Source organism: Salmo salar, chromosome ssa29 (assembly GCF_905237065.1).
Source record: "Salmo salar chromosome ssa29, Ssal_v3.1, whole genome shotgun sequence".
NCBI classification, from domain to species: domain Eukaryota; kingdom Metazoa; phylum Chordata; class Actinopteri; order Salmoniformes; family Salmonidae; genus Salmo; species Salmo salar.
In genome coordinates, this window is record NC_059470.1 from 16546499 (window position 1) to 16564393 (window position 17895).

The 17895-nt window shown below is 43.2% G+C and overlaps 1 protein-coding gene across 1 annotated transcript in view; it reads left to right on the plus strand.

The window, feature by feature from the left end:
- slco5a1 (solute carrier organic anion transporter family member 5A1) overlaps positions 1-17895 on the plus strand; it is a 103709-nt gene that overhangs the window by 67046 nt on the left and 18768 nt on the right. The window contains exons 3-6 of the mRNA XM_014181033.2: positions 4871-5003; positions 5097-5308; positions 9966-10130; positions 15142-15340. Of these exons, the coding sequence (XP_014036508.1) occupies positions 4871-5003; positions 5097-5308; positions 9966-10130; positions 15142-15340 (709 nt within the window). The remainder of the gene's footprint in view (positions 1-4870; positions 5004-5096; positions 5309-9965; positions 10131-15141; positions 15341-17895) is intronic.

The following is a 17895-nucleotide window of genomic DNA, read 5'->3' on the forward strand; positions in this document are numbered from 1 at the left end:
GTCTCTCTCTCTGTCTCTCTCTCGCTCTCAGTAACGCTGTCGCTCTCTCTTGTGCTGTGTCTCTGTTTCTCTCAGTAACTCTCTCGCTGTCGCTCTCTGTTTGTCTTTCTCTCTCACTCTCTCTGTGTGTGGCAGGCAGATAAGAGGCTTTACAGATGGGTTCTTTGTGCTTTAAGGAATAATTTCCCCTCTCCCTTTATCCCCTTGGACCTCTTAGAGATTTTACTTATTTCGCTCTTAATTAATTAGCCCCTGATAAGACGGTGGAGACACTGCTGAAGGCCCCGCCACAGAAGAAACACACTCTCTGTCTCTGTCTGTGTCTCTGTCTGTGTCTCTGTCTGTGTCTCTGTCTGTGTCTCTGTCTGTGTCTCTGTCTGTGTCTGTCTGTGTCTCTGTCTGTCTGTCTGTCTGTCTGTCTGTCTGTCTGTCTGTCTGTCTGTCTGTCTGTCTGTCTGTCTGTCTGTCTGTCTGTCTGTCTGTCTGTCTGTCTGTCTGTCTGTCTGTCTGTCTGTCTGTCTGTCTGTCTGTCTGTCTGTCTGTCTGTCTGTCTGTCTGTCTGGTGGACAGCAGGCGCACAGTGAACAGACCAATGCTGCTCTATCTACAGGCTCTGTGGATGGTGACATCATTTAAATACACACAGCTTGGGAAAATGGATAAGCTTCTGGACACACACACACACCTGGCGGGCAGTTTAGGAAATGTTCTAGGTGTAATTATAGATGTCCTCACTCCTGACTATGGCCCATAATTGTTTTGACTTTCCAGGTTACTCTATGTCCGTGGGTGGTTTTTCCACATGTCCAGAGAAGTGCGTGTGTGTGCGTGTGTGTGTGTATCAGCCAGGTTGTAAAACGTTTTCCCGTCTCTCCTGTAAAGTAATAGTCAGTAATTGTCTGAGAGGTGATGGTCTGAATGCCCCAGGCTTCATTTGAAGTCCCCGCTGATCTAGAATCAGTTGTTATGGATGGGACTATTCCCTATGTAGTGCACTACTGTCCATAGGGCTCTGGTCAAAAGTAGTACACTATGTAGGGAATAGGGTGCCATTTGAGACAGTGACCAGTTCAGCTGGAACAGTATTGTTGCGATGTAAGGTCAGCTGTTATAGATGGCTGTAGTAATATTCCCTGGGTTAATGAATAGCTTCCCCAGGTTCCAGGTCAGCTGTTTTAGATGTTTGTAGTAATAGCCCCTTGGTTAATGAATATCTCCTACAGGTTCCCGGTCAGCTTTCTCTCTTTCCTCCTGTCTTTCACCTCTTCTCGCCACCCCTCCACTTTTCTAGCTGTGTCATTAACAGTTGTAATAGGGGCACGTGGAATAACGTGTGGAGAGTAAATGGTTACAACTCTCATATGCACAGTCATGTCAACCCCCCTTATCTCTTATTATTTAAAGTGGAACTGACAGCGTTTTTAGCAACATGAAATCTTATTCAAATCTGTTCATAGGAACATTATGACACATTTTTTTAAACATTTTCTGACAAGCGAGTACTTACAGTAGATATGGTAATTTTTTGGGGTGGCAGGTAGCCTAATGGTTAGAGTGTTGGGCCAGTAACCGAAAGGTTGCTAGATCGAATCCCTGAGCTGACAAGGTAAAAATCTGTCGTTCTGCCCCTGAACAAGGCAGTTAACCCACTGTTCCTAGGCCGTCATTGTAAATAAGTATTAACTGACTTGCCTAGTTACACAAAGGTTATATATATATTTTTTCAAGTCTTCATAAATTCATAGAATGTTTTGGAATGGCGTATAGTAAGGCATTTGTGAAATTTCTATGGCAATATAGAGTGGGAAAGCGACCGTGCGTTTTGACAATTAGTAGACACTGCAGTAAATAAAACCTAATACAAACATCTGTCTTGTCAAGGACCGGAGTCTACGCAGACCGGTGCGCCATAGCCAATCAGAGCTACAATTGGCCTTTATGCAAATTAGCCAATTGCCATACGGGCCTGGTATCATTCATTTTGAACTGGACTGTGTGTTTGTTTACAGGCAGTAGCAACAGTGCATTAGAACGCGTTCGCCAAAACCACAAAATAAAGCTCAATGGATATCTGCAAATTTTGTAAATACCATGGGAGTCCTCTTACATTTGGGAACTTTACAGTCCTATTGGTCAAACAACCATGAACAGGTTGTCTTTCTCTTCCTCAGTTGTGCACATCAACAAGTTCATCAACTAATGCTAGCCGGAGCGAGATGAGCTAAAATCTATCGAGGGAACAGTAGATAAATCGTCTCAAATGTTTTACCTAGTTGGCTGTCAAAATTGCACTGGCCTGCACGTCCTTCTGCAGCTTGCCTGCCAATACATGCTTGTCCAAACCCACATTTTGACAACTGAATGGGAGCTTGCCTGCCTGCCCGCCCATTTGATCAATGCCAAATATATTTGATTGACGACTAAGGGTGTGTTCCTAAATGCATCCAGTGTGTGCGATCTGAGCATAAATTCAGAGCGTTGTCAGATTGTCTGTTCATACAGTACCAGTCAAACGTTTGGACACACCTACTCATTCAAGGGTTTTTATTTATTTTTACTATTTTCTACACTGTAGAATAATAGTGAAGACATCAGAACTATGAAATGATACATATGGAATGATGTAGTAACCAAAAAAGTGTTAAACAAATCAAAATATATTTTATATTGGAGATTCTTCAAAGTAGCCACCCTTTGCCTTGATGAGAGCGTTGCACACTCTTGGCATTCTCTCAACCAGCTTAACCTGGAATGCTTTTCCAACAGTCTTGAAGGAGTTCCATCATATGCTGAGCACTTGTTGGCTGCTTTTCCTTCACTCTGTGGTCCAACTCATCCCAAACCATCTCTACTGCGTAGAGGTCTGGTGATTGTGGAGGCCAGGTCATCTGATGCAGCACTCCATCACTATCCTTCTTGGTCAATTAGCCCTTACACAGCCTGGAGGTGTGTTGGGTCATTGTCCTGTTGAAAAACAAATGATAGTCCCACTAAGTGCAAACCAGATGGGATGGCGTATTGCTGCAGAATGCTATGGTAGCCATGCTGGATAAGTGTGCCTTGAATTCTAAATAAATCACAGACAGTGTCATCAGCACAGTGGGAACCACACATGCGGAGATCATTCGTTCACCTACTCTGCGTCTCACAAAGACACGGCGGTTGTAACCAAAAATCTCAAATTTGGACTCATCAGACCAAAGGATAGATTTCCAACGGTCTAATGTCCATTGCTTGTGTTTCTTGGCCCAAGCAAGTTTCTTCTTATTGGTATCCTTTAGTAGTTGTTTCTTTGCAGCAATTCGACCATGAAGGCCTGATTCACGCAGTCCCCTCTGAACAGTTGATGTTGAGATGTGTCTGTTACTTGAACTCTGTGAAGCATTTATTTGGGCTGCAATTTCTGAGGCTGGTAACTCAAATGAACTCTAGTGTGACTGCAGTTGAAGAAACGTTCAAAGATCTTAACATTTTTCAGATTGACTGACATTCATGTCTTAAAGTAATGATGTACTGTCGTTTCTCTTTGCTTATTTGAGCTGTTCTTGCCATAATATGGTAATACTGGAATAATATGGCATAATACTAAATAGGGCTATCTTCTGTATATCATCCCTACCTTGTCACAACACAACTGATCGGCTCAAACGCATTAAGGACAGAGATTCCACAAAGTTAATTGAAATGCATTCCAGGTAACTACCTCATGAAGCTGGTTGAGAGAATGACAAGAGTGTGCAAAGCTGTCATTAAGGCAAAGGGTGGCTACTTTGAAGAATCTAAAATATATTTGGATTTGTTTAACACTTTTTTGATTACTACATGATTCTCTGTGTTATTTCATAGTTTTGATGTCTTCACTATTATTCTACAATGTAGAAAATAGTAAAAATTTACAAAAACCCTTGAAGGAGTAGTTGTGTCCAAACTTTTGACTGGTACTGTATATTCAGAGTGTTTTCGCTCTCCGAGCGTTCAGAGCTCACACTGCAGGCTCTGGCCCAGGAGTAGGTTTGATCCAAGCGTTCCTCACAACGGCAGTCAAGCACCCAAGCTAACTGGCTAAAGTTGGCTAGCTACTTCCAGACATAAATGAGAGAACACCTCATTCGGACCATTTTTCTCACAATAGCAGAGCAGGTTTTGACACACTGCTCGCTTAACCTGGAACTTGTTGTGTATATTACATTTGTTTTATTTCATCATCTCATCTCTATAGAGCTGCTGTCTATGCGGTCTGACAAAATCACTGTTTTAGTAGTTCTTCAAACTAAATAAGGCATACTTTTTTGACTGCTGAATACCGACTTTCAATCACTTAGATCATGTATTTTCAGATAGCGATACCTCGCGAAGCAACTGCTCTCCTATCGATCGAGTATTCTTCTGATCAAGCATTCTTCTGTCTATTTTACGTAGCAGGCATAAAAGAAACACAGACCGGACAAGTATGCTCGCAATGGATTATGGTCATTGTAGTTAATGGCCACGTTTTCTATGCTAAACTATGTAGAATAGCCTGTTGGAAACTACAATTCCCTGCTACATTGCCCAGTTCGGACTAGAGAAACTGCACAATGTGCACATTGAGCTCACAGAAGCTAATTAAACCGACATTCATCAATTAGTTGTTTAAAAAAACAAAAATGACAGAAATGTTCATTATTCGCTCAGCACTACTTTGTATACTTGGTTGTGATTGGCTATTTCTGTAGTATCCCTGGTTGTGATTGGTTGTTTCTCCCTCTGCTCCAACCTCTCCAACCTGTGTTTGCATGTGTGTTTGTCAGAGGGGTAGAGATAAAGTGAAAGTCAAACTGCGTACAATTGGGCAATGAAGTAATCTTCTTTCTTCCTCTCTCTCTTCCAGCTGTCATGTATGTGATGGGAGCCCTGGGGCCGGCAGCGGGATATCTGTTAGGAGGAGTTCTGATTGGTTTCTACGTCGATCCCACAACTGTCGTCCATATTGACCAGAGTGACCCACGCTTTGTTGGCAACTGGTAAGAGGGCGTGTTCGCGGTGCGTGTACGTGCATGTGTGCGCTGATGTGTTCTAACAGTATCTATCTATCTATGTCTTCCTTTGGTCCCCAGGTGGAGTGGGTTCTTGCTGTGTTCTATAGCCATGCTCCTGGTCATCTTCCCCATGTTTGCCTTCCCTAAGAAGCTGCCTCCGCGCCACAAGAAGAAGAAGAAGAAGATGACCTCATCAGCAGATGACGTGTCCAGCGATGATGATTTTATGATGGAGAAGGAGGAGGGACAGAACGTCCAGTCCGGCATGGGCTTCGGGAAGGACATCAAAGGTGTGTGTGTTTGTGTGTGTGTGTACAGGGCCATAGACTACCTCTTTAATGTAACAGTCCATTTGTTTTCCTTTGTAAAAGAGGGTCTGTGAACCATATGGGATATTGTCAGAAATGAATGTGATAATGGCTCAGTCATCTGCTGTCCAATAGAAGCTCTATGATGAGTCACTAATCTGCTAGCCAATGGAAGACCAGTGATGCAGTCGTCCTTAAAAACCCATTGATCAGCATGGATTCACCTGAAATAGACTTAGCCTTAGAGATCCTCAGTTAACCAATGTGTTGTAGCTAAGCTGGAGTGATGCTTATTCTGCCCCTCCCCAGATAGGGTGTGTCCCAAATTGCCCTATGGGCCCTGGTTGAAAGTTGCGTGCTATATATGGTATAGTGTGAGATGCAAAGGAAATAGGGAAAATGACAGCTCGCAACACACATCTGATTATTTACAGTGAATGGATTAAATCGTTTTTTTACCCTCATCAATCTACACACAATACCCCATAATGACAAAGCAAAAACAGGTTTTTAGAATTGTTTGCAAATGTATAATAAAAAAAAATTAAAAACGGAAATATCACATTTACATACGTATTCAGACACTACTCAGTACTTTGTTGAAGCACCTTTGGCAGCGATTACAGCCTCGAGTTTTCTTGGGTATGACGCCACAAGCGTGGTACACCTGTATTTGGGGAGTTTCTCCCATTCTTCTCTGCAGATCTTCTCAAGCTCTTTCAGGTTGGATGGGGAGCGTCGCTGCACAGCTATTTTGAGGTCTCTTCAGAGATATTCGATCGGGTTCAAGTCCGGGTTCTGGCCGGGCCATTCAGACATTCAGGACATTCAGACTTGTCCCGAAGCCACTCCTGCATTGTCTTGGCTGTGTGCTTAGGGTCATTGTCCTGTTGGAAGGTGAACCTTCACCGCAGTCTAAGGTCCTGAGCACTCTGGAGCAGGTTTTCATCAAGGATCTCTCTGTACTTTGCTCCGTTCATCTTTTCCTCGATCCTGACTAGTCTCCCAGTCCCTGCCGCTGGAAAACATTCCCACAGCATGATGCTGCCACCACCATGCTTCACTGTAGGGATGGTGCCAGGTTTCCTCCAGCCATGACGCTTGGCATTCAGGCCAAAGAGATCAATCTTGGTTTCATCAGACCAGAGAATTTTGTTTCTCATGGTCTGAGAGTCTTTAGGTGCTATTCGTCCAAGTCCAAGCGCGCTGTCGTGTGCCTTTTACTGAGGAGCAGCTACCATAAGGGCCTGATTGATGGAGTGCTGCAGAGATGGTTGTCTTTCTGGAAGGTTCTCCCATCTCCACAGAGGAACTCTGGAGCTCTATCAGAGTGACCATCGGGATCTTGGTCACCTCCCTGACCAAGGTCCTTCTCCCCCGATTGCTCAGTTTATCCAGGCGGCCAGCTCTAGGAAGTCTTGGTGGTTCCAAACTTTTTCCATTTAAGAATAACGCAGCCACTGTGTTCTTGGGGACCTTCAATGCTGGAGAATTCTTTTGGTACTCTTCCCCAGATCTGTGCCTCGACACAATCCTGTCTCGGAGTTCTACGGACAATTCCTTCAACATGGCTTGGTTTTTGCTCTGACATTCACTGTCAACTGTGGGACCTTATATAGACAGGTGTGTGCCTTTCCAAATCATGTCCAATCAATTAAATTTACCACAGGTGGACTCCAATAAAGTTGTAGAAACATCCCAAGGATGATCAATGGAAACAGGTTGCACCTGAGCTCAATTTTGAGTCTCATAGTAAAGGGTCTGAATACGGTATATATTTTTTCTTTTTATTATATACATTTGCTAAAATAAAAATAAAAACAAATTTCGCTTTCTTATTGTGGGCTATTAGCCCATTTTAGATATTGCTGGAACGTAACAAAATGTGGAAAAAGTGAAGGGGTCTGAATACTTTCCAAATGCGCTGTGTTATAAATAGGATTTATTTGATTCAGATTGTTTACATTCATCATTGTAACCACAATGTCACATATAATTGAACACATACACACAACATGAGCAGATCAACGTGGTCAAAACATTTCTTTATTGAAAATGATCAGTAAGAATGTCGGTACTTATTTATTTTGATCCAAAGCCACAAATGAGTGAGTCGCTCGGCTTTATGCTGCAAAATAGCCTACTAAATAGGCCAAGCCTAAACAAATACATTAAATTGCCCAAAGAAACTAGTACATTTCATAAATAAAACAAATAAATGAAATGGCTCAGGTCTTGAAAATATGGGTAACCTTTTTCCCCTCTGTATTCTCGCTGGACTCTCTTTCATTCAGTTTCTTCTTAACATCAGCAAAGGACTCTGTGTTTCGGAAATTCACTCTATATAGAAGGGCGATCAGTCTTTCCACACTGTGGTAAATAAAGCCAGTTTGTTATTTAGAATTCTTTCTTTCTGTTTTTGAGAGAGAGAAACCAAAAGCCTAATCAACGTTCTCTCCCTTGCGATAGTGTGACGGAATGACGCAGTTTACCACCCTCTACCACAAACGTGTCACGGCATGAAGCTCAAAACGTTTAATTGATGAACCACTGTCCTTATGTAAAAAAAGAAAGTCCCCTCATTTCCTCTCCAGTATTTTCCAAAGTCTTTCTCCTGTGACTCTCCTCTCCTCTCTGGGAGACCTAGTTACGTTCCCCCTCACAGCACACACTAATCTAACTTTATCACTCTGAAACTGCAGATGAGGCACAGCTTTCTGGGCTTTATATTATGCGTATTTGAGTCCAGTACAGGCTGCCTGCCAGCATGTTTGTGTTTGGGTGGAAAGGATAAATTCAACACTTTGTGCCCCAAAGGCAGGAGACCACTGAAGTGGCTGTTTCAACCTTCTGAAAACGACTGTGACTCACTATGACTATGTCCCAAATGACACCATATTCCCTATGTAGTGCGTTACCGTATGTGGCCCTGGTCAAAAAGTACTGCACTAAATAGGGGACCATTTTGAACACACTGTTGTTTCTGAAGGCTGTTTTTAGGAATCATGATGTGGTTGAATGATTTAATAACGCTCCCATTCATTTACATTTGAGTCATTTAGCAGACGCTCTTATCCACAGCGACTTACTGGAGCAATTAGGGTTAAGTTTCTTGCTCGAGGAAACATCGACAGATTTTTCACCTAGTCGGCTCAGGGATTCGAACCAGCGACCTTTCCGGTTACTGGTCCAACGCTCTTAACCGCTAGGCTACATTCACCCAAACTGTCTCTCTCACTCTGTACCTGATCCATTGGCCCAAAGACACTCTAGGAATTGATCTCTCCACTGTTTGCTTTCATTTCATTCATTTTCTTTGCAATCCTGAAAAAGTGGACAAAACTGAGTGGGGGAACTAGACAAATGATTGACCTATAGGGGAGGGGAGGGCCAATGCCTTGTTAAAACTAAAGGATGATTGGCTTAGGGTCAAAACGCATTGGATCATTCATGACACAAACGCGAACGACAACTTTCTGTCCTCCTATACTCACAACCATGTGACTAGAGAGGGATGGCAAATTAAGTAAACAATTAGCTATTGGCTTTCAATAGTTACGGTCCAAATTGTATCATCATCACCTCTTGAACCCAAACATTCTGGCTATGTTCACGCACACACACACACACACACACACACACACAACCATGTGATTAATCCAGTGAATGATAAAACAAAGAAAGGGTGAAATTGGGTTAGGAGGAGCTTATAGCTCTAATTCTAAATCGTCTTCAGACAGCGGGGGAGCAGGATTTGGGGTCCCTGGTTCCTTAAGGCTAATTCACATATTCTGGTTATGACTGGAGAGAGAGATATATGTGCAAAAAATATTTGGAATTGAACTTTATGTGGTGTTTCAAGTGGCTGATTAGTGTCATCAATGCCACAACACACACTCTACGCACACACACTCCACAAAATATACAATCTCTCAGCACAACACACACTCTATACACAGAGGATTGTGCGTGCGTGCGTGTGCGTGCGTGCGTGCGTAAAATCTCTGTGATACTGATGATGCTTCCTGAGGTGTGAAAGGAAACAGTTTCCTCTGTGACCAATAACAAACAGCTGCTGTCCAAGCAGTGATCACTCTGAGGTGTTACAAATAAAATGGGACCTCTGGTGTGTTGTAGAGATAGGATGTCTTCCTTGTAGAGAAACAACTCACATTGTTGCGTATTGTGGAACCTCGATGTAAATCCAACGTTTTATAGAATAAATTGAGCAAAAATGGTCCAATTGGTGCAGTAGCTGTGTGTCTAGATAGCTGTAATGTGTTACCACCCAGGACTATTGAACACACAAGAACACACCTTCTTTTCTTCTGGTTATTTCTCATTGGGTCATTGGTGTTATTTGAGGTGAGTGTCCCTCGTCCTGCCCTGCCTTGCCCGGTAACAGTGGGTTATTTATAGGGCTGTGGCGTTCATGAAATTTTGTCAGCCGGTTATTGTCATGCAAATGACTGCCGGTCTAACCGTAATTCACCGTTAATTACCATAAATACGTTTAGCTTCTCCAGACCTCCATGCATACAAGCTGTGTGTGTGTGTGTGTGTGTGTGTGTGTGTGTACATGTGTGTGTCTTCTGTATGTTTGTCTTTTAGTGTACTCATGTCTCTGGTCTCTCCCCAGACCTCCCCAAGGCAGCGATAAGGATCCTGTCCAACACGACGTTCCTGTTTGTCAGTCTGTCCTACACAGCAGAATGTGCCATCGTTACAGCCTTCATCACATTCATACCCAAGTTCATAGAGTCCCAGTTTGGCATCCCTGCATCTAACGCCAGCATATACACAGGTAAGACTAACACTGTTTCTCTCTCTCTCGCTCTCTCTCTCGCTCTCTCTCTCTGTGTGTCTCTCTCTCTGTGTGTCTCGCTCTCTCTCTCTCGCTCGCTCTCTCTCTGTCTTTCTCTCTCTCTCGCTCTCTCTCTGTCTTTCTCTGTCTCTGTCTCTCTGTGTGTGTGTGTCTCTCTGTCTCTGTCTCTCTCTCTCTCTATGTCTCTCTGTCTCTCTCTCTCTCTCTCTCTCTCTCTCTCTGTCTCTCTTTCTGTATGTCTCTCTCTGTCTCTCTCTCTGTGTGTGTCTCTCTCTCTCTCTTTCTCTCTGTGTGTGTGTGTCTTTCTATGTGTGTGTCTCTGTCTCTCTCTGTGTGTGAGTGTCTCTCTGTCTCTCTTTGGCTGTGTGTGAGTCTCTCTCTCCTTTTGTAGTGTCTGTGAAGGTTAGAGAGAGGAGAGAGATACTGAGGAGCTAGCCTTATCACTCAGTTACACAGAAGAATAGATAGCCCTCTGTCTTCGTCTCTCTTTCTTTCTCAATTACTCTTCCTGTCTCTTGAGTCGCTCTACAAACAACACACACACAACACACACACACACACACACACACACACACACACACACACACACACACACACACACACACACACCTGAGGGGACAGGCCAGTGTAGTGATGGGTCATGGTAGTGTAGAGGGACAGTCAGAGGGCTCTAGTCAGCTCTACTGTCGTGTGAGTGTGCATGTTTGTGTGTGCGTGCGTGTGTAAGCTCGACAGTCATGTCCTCTCACTGACATGTTCTCATGCACTGACCAAATGACCCAAATGACACCCATTCGCGACACAAACCCACACTCGCATCACAACAAACACATTCCCTAACACATATTTTCCACATTGCCTTTACTGTAGCATTTGTAATAACATGTATTTGAAGCGCATGTATACATATGTACATGTACCACGGCAGCCACATTGCTTCAAAAGCTCACCACCCATCAACACATACAGAGGTCAGAGGACTGTTATACCTTCATCAGTGAATCGTCTCTTCCAATCTATAACACTTAACACCCTAATCTGTATTGCAATTATTGGTACTAGCAGGTCATTGATTGACAACTCGATATTGACAGGGCAGCCTTTGACAACCCAGGGAGGGAGAAGTGTGTGTGTGTGTGTGTGTGTGTGTGTGTGTGTGTGAGAGAGAGAGGCACCCACGGTGACGTTAGTTCATCTGCCTGTTGCCAAGAGACAAGAGAGAAAGACAGGTTAGTAGTTTAAGATGATGATGTCAACAGAGGACACCTTAGGAGGAGCAGAGTGGTGGAATGATGAGACCTGACCATTCATAAAGCATCACAGAGTGCTGATCTAGGATCAATTTAGTCTTTTGGGTTATAATGAATAAGATCACATGTAACGGGTATGAACATCCTAGCTTGTTTTAAGAAGAGATAAGAGAATACTGTCATAGGATTGTAGGAATGGTAGACGTGTTGAGTGTGTGGTGGGGAGGGGAGGGGGTGTAAATGCATGTATGCCCGTTTGCGAGTATGTATGCATAGGTGTGTGTGTGTGTGTGTGTGTGTGTGTGTGTGTGGTGTGTGTGTGTGTGTGTGTGTGTGTGTGTGTGTGTGTGTGTGTGTGTGTAGTTGCGTTCTCTCAGGGGCCCGAGAGAACTGTCACTGTTCTTGGCTCATTAGTTACAGCTACAGAAATAGTAGCATCATCACCCACACCTCTCTCTCACTCTCTCTCACACACACACACACACACACACACACACACACACACACACACACACACACACACACACCTTTCTGCTAAAACATTCTTTCTAACCTTCTTTGTGCTGTCCTCTGTCTCATCCATCATTCTTTCTTCCTCTGTCCACTTCTCCTCCCTCTTTGTAGCCAGAAGCACCACTGTAGAAATGCTGTTTAAATCATGTGTTGTCCTGGTAGCAGAAGAGGTCCGTCTTGCGATCTCGCTGAAGAGAGGGGGGGTCTTTTTCTCTGCACGTAACACGCTGTCAAGGTGTAGAACATGTCGAACGCTGCTCTCCTCTCTGATCCTGTGTTTCTAACTCCCTCCCTCCGTCCCCCTCCGTCCCCTGTCCCCCCTGCCTCGCTACCCGGCTGAGAGGGCCCGTCACACACACACATAAAGGAATGCCAGTGTGAGCGAGAGGGTGACAGAAAGACGGAGAGCGAGGATAGAGAAAGTGAGAGAGAAGACAGCAGCAGCAGAGGGAAGTTTTAGCAGACAGATGTGTGTGTGAGGTGTGAATGGAAAAAGAGAGGTGTGTGTGTGTGTGTGTGTTTATTTATTATTTGTATTTTATTTCACCTTAATTTAACCAGGTAGGCCAGTTGAGAACAAGTTCTCATTTACAACTGCGACCTGGTCGAGATAAAGCAAAGCAGTGCGACAAAAACAACAACACAGAGTTACACATAAACAAACGTACAGTCAATAACACAATAGAAAAATCTATGTACAGCGTGTGCAAATGTAGAAGAGTAGGGAGGTAATGCAATAAATAGGCCATGAGAGCGAAGTAATTACAATTTAGCAAGTTAACACTGGAGTGATGAGAAGATTTGCAAGTAGAGATACTGGGGTGCAAAAGAGCAAGAGGATAAATAACAATATGGGGATGAGGTAGTTGGATGTGCTATTTACAGATTGGCTGTGCACAGGTACAGTGATCGGTAAGCTGCTCTGACAGTTGATGCTTAAAGTTAGAGAGGGAGATATAAGACTCCAGGTGTGTGTGTGTGTGTGTGTGTGTGTGTGTGTTTAAGCAAGTAAGATCTCGCCACAGAAACACATGAATCACTTACAGGATCATCATAAGCTACAGTCCATTAATTACAGTGCATTCGGAAAGTATTCAGACCCTTTTATTTTTTCCACATTTTGTTACGTTACAGCCTTATTCTAAAATGGGGGAGAAGGGCCTTGGTGGAGGCCACTGTGTTCTTGGGGACCTTCAATGCTGCGGAAATGTTTTGTTGTCCCAGATCTGTGTCTGTCATTATAGGGTATTGTGTCTAGATTGATGAGGGGGGAAAAAACGATTTAATCCATTTTAGAATAAGGCTGTAACGTAACAAAATGTGGTGTGTCTGAATACTTTCCGAATGCACTATATAATCCACATAATTATTCACATGTTCTGTTGCTGCAGGGTTATTTTCCTACTGTAGCAAACTGCCTCAAATTAAGGTCCGAATCTGTAGTTCATATAAAGATCATGTCAATGGAGAATGTGTGTATGTGAGTTAGAACATGAGAGGGAGATATAGTACATACTATGTGAGTGTCCAAACATGCAAACACACACACAGTATTCAGAACACTCTCTTCTCTGATCCTATGTTTCCTACCGTCTCCCTCCATCCCCTGTCTCCCCTGCCTTGTTACCCAGCTGAGAGGGCCTGTGGCTGGGATAGAGGACAGGCATGTGCAGCCTCTCTGGGTCCTAGTCCTCCAGTGGAAATACACACTGACCCCGTCCTGCCTCTTTGACTTACCCTGCCTGTCAACTAGGGTGTGGGTGTGTTTGCTGCCATAACCCGACTCCAGCCTCTAACTACTACAGCCCTCCTCCGGCCGGCCCTAATATAACTCACAGCCCCAACCCACACTTCTCACTGCTATTATACAGTACACTAACTGTCCTCCTGCTACTGTATTGCCCAACAGCTTCTTCGTCACATTTATTAATGGGTTGCATTTTGCCACAATATTGTTTTGAACTTTTGTTTTAGGACTGATGCCCAACTGAGCGTTCTACTCAATGCAGTCTCAATGGGTGCTGATGAAGATTTCGTCAAAGTGATTTACTGTGGCTTGGATACACGACATTTCAAAAGGAGGCAAATATTTTGTAGGACAAGCTTTTGTCATCATTGTGATGTCTCCAGATTGACTTTAGATGCAGTATAACTTTGTCTAGAGGGGAGAACGCTGACATTTTAGCTAGCTAACGTTAGCATTGCTAGCTATTTCTGACTAACTTTGCTAGCTAATGGTACCATTTGCCATCTCTCTAAAGTGAACCTGACGACATCATAATGGTGGCAAAGTTGTTTCCTACTAATTATTTGTCTGCTTCAGCAATGTCATCTTATTTCCAGGCCACTATAGTGTAAATTTGACGAAACGGTCATTAGCCACCGTTCAGAAAGACTTGGCATTAACCATCAGTGCGACATCAATATGCTGAGTCATCTGTAGAACGTTGATGACAATGGCAACGATGCGACCGAGTGAGGAACCCATGAATAATATGTTTCACAGCAACTTGTTGTCAATGTTTGTTACAATATCCCTCTAATACCATGCCCTCTGCCCATTTCTTGTCTTGAATGCTTTTCCTGAACTACCGTAAATTCCGGACTATAAGCCGCAATTTTTTTCCCAGCTTTGAACCTCGTGGCTTAAACAATGACGCGGCTAATATATGGATTTTTCCAGCTTTCAATTTTTTTTTGCTCCAAAAAAACACATTCTGTGACGTGCTCAGTTTTTTGGCGGCATGAAGCTTTCATTAGACCAATGAAATTGTTGAACGGGTTAAGGTCAAAACTTTTTTGTTTACTGTTTAGATTAAATCGAGCGCTCTCAAACTTCCCATCATTCTAATTACGGTAGTCATTTTGTCACCCTCATCATGGCAAAGACACGGAGAAATGCATATGATGCAGCTTTCAAGTTGAAGGCGATTGATCTGGCTGTTGGAAAAGGAAATAGAGCTGCTGCACGGGAGCTTGGTCTTAATGAGTCAATAAGACGTTGGAAGCAGCAGCGTGAGGAATTGACTCAGTGCAAAAAGACAGCTAAAGCTTAATGCACATTTTTTTTTTTTGTTACAAGCCGTGTTTCGTTAAAGCCTATTTATTTTTGTTACAAGCCGTGTTTCGTTAAAGCCAGTGTAAAGTTCATTTGTTTCAATGTACCGGTAGGCACCTGCGGCTTATTTATGTTCAAAATAATAATGGCTCTCTCTCCCCCAACCCAGGTGTGATCATCGTGCCCAGTGCTGGGGTGGGTATCGTCCTAGGGGGCTACATCATCAAGAAGCTGAAGTTGGGAGCCAGAGAGTCAGCCAAGCTGGCTATGATCTGTAGCGGGGTGTCTCTGCTCTGTTTCTCTACGCTCTTCATCGTGGGCTGTGAGAGCATCAACCTGGGAGGTATCAATATACCATACACCACTGGGTGAGTTACTGCAATACTACTACTAATATACTACTACTACTAATATACTACTATTACATCAACATAATATACACCACTTTGTAAGTTACAACACAACTACTGCTACTCCAATGCTACTACTACTTCTACAATTCTACTAATATAATACTACATATAATACTATACATGCCATACAGCACTGGGTAAGAGTTGTTTAAAAAAAAAAAAAAACATTATTTAACCTTTATTTAACTAGGCAGCAGTTAAATAATTACTACAATACAACTACAGAGTTACTACAAAACTACTACTATACTGCATATATTACTATTATATCAACATGCCATAGACGACTGGGTAAGTTATGGAGAAAGACTACAATACTATGAATATAATACTGCAGCTATTACTATAACATCAACATACCATACACCACTGGGTAAGAGTTACTGCTACTACAATACTACTACTACTATTCAACAGATATTAGTATAACATCAACACATACCATACACCACTGGGCAAGTTGCCTTGATGACAGCTTTGCACACTCTTGGTATTCTCTCAACCAGATTCACCTGGAATGCTTTTCCAACAGTCTTGAAGGAGTTCCCACATATGCTGAGCACTTCTTGGCTGCTTTTCCTTCACCCTGCGGTCCAACTCATCCCAAACCATCTCAAGTGTGTTGAGATCAGGTGATTGTGGAGGCCAGGTCATCTGATGCAGCACTCCATCACGCTCCTTCTTGGTAAAATAGCCCTTACACAGCCTGGTGGTGTGTTGGGTCATTATCTTGTTGAAAAACAAATTATAGTCCCACTAAGCGCAAACCAGATGGGATGGCGTATCGCTGCAGAATGCTGTGGTAGCCATGCTGGTTAAGTGTGCCTTGAATTCTAAATAAATCACTGATGGTGTCATCAGCACAGTGGGAACCACACATGCAGAGATCATCCGTTCACCTACTCTGCGTCTCACAAAGATATGGAGGTTGTAACCAAAAATCTCATCAGACCAAAGGATAGATTTCGACCGGTCTGATGTCCATTGCTTGTGTTTCTTGGCCCAAGCAAGTCTTTTCTTCTGATTGGTGTCCTTTAGTAGTGGTTTCTTTGCAGCAATTCAACCATGAAGGCCTGATTCATGCAGTCTCCTCTGAACAGTTGATGTTGAGATGTGTCTGTTACTTGAACTCTGTAAAGCATTTATTTGGGCTGCAATTTCTGAGGCTGTCACTCTAGTGAACTTATTCTCTGCAGAAGAGGTAACTCTGGGTCTTCCTTTCCTGTGGCGGTCCACATGAGAGCCAGTTTCATCATAGCGCTTGATGGTTTTTGTGACTGCACTTGAAGAAACTTTTTCCATGTTGACTGACCTTCATGTCTTAAAGTAATGATGGACTGTAATTTGTCTTTGCTTATTTGAGCTGTTCTTGCCATAATATGGACTTGGTCTTTTATCAAGTAGGGCTATCTTCTGTAAACCATCCCTACATTGTTACAACACAGCTGATTGGCTCAAATGCATTAAAAAGGAAAGAAATTCCACATGTTAACTTTTAACAAGGCAACACCTGTTAATTGAAATGCGTACCTCATGAATCTGGTTGAGAGAATGCCAAGAGTGTGCAAAGCTGTCATCAAAGCAAAGGGTGGCTACTTTGAAGAATCAAAAAATCTAAAATATATTTTGATTTAACACTTTTTTGCTTACTACATGATTCCATGTGTATTATTTCATAGTTTTGAAGTCTTCACTATTAATCTACAATGTAGAAAATAGTACAAGTTTAGAAAAACCCTTCGACTGGTACTGTATACTATTATATCAACATACCATACCCCGCCTGGTAAGAGTTACCGCATTACTTCTACAATACTACTACAGATATTAATTACTATTACACCAATATACCATACATCACAGAGTAAGATACAGTATATCAGAGTAGTAGTTATTATTACATTAAGTGGATAAGGATCACTATCACTGTGACTATTACCACTGTGAAATCCACAGGGTAAGAGTCGTTACTATATACCCATCATCATCGGCGGTCGCTCTGGGTCGTGTATGATTGTCCACCTGATGGGTCCTGCTTGTGGGTCATTCAGATGGCTGATCTGGGAGCCACGTATTTTGGTGCAGTGTGGGCAGGGGGTGAGTGATGGTTGGACCTTCTTGATGGAAAGTCTCTCCTTTCGAATTTGCCGCTTGTCCTCTGTGCCACGGCGGAGATCTTCTTTGTACCGCGCTACCCCCTCTTGGACAGTTTTTCTCCATGTCGACCTGTCTTTTGTAGTACTTTTTGCGATTAGTCTTTAGCTTGTCCTTGTACCGCTTCTTTTGTCCTCCAGGAGCCCACTGACCTGTTTCGGGAGGCGAGTTGGCACCATGGCCAGTCCATCAGAGCTGGTGTTGAGTGGTGCTACTGATGTTTGCCTCCTCAAGGACACTGGTGTTGATGCGCTTGTCTGCCCAGCTGATCCTCATGATGCCATCTTTGGTGACACCAGGGATTTAAGATGGCTGCTGTATGTGGTCCATATTGCTGACCCATACAGTAGAATAGG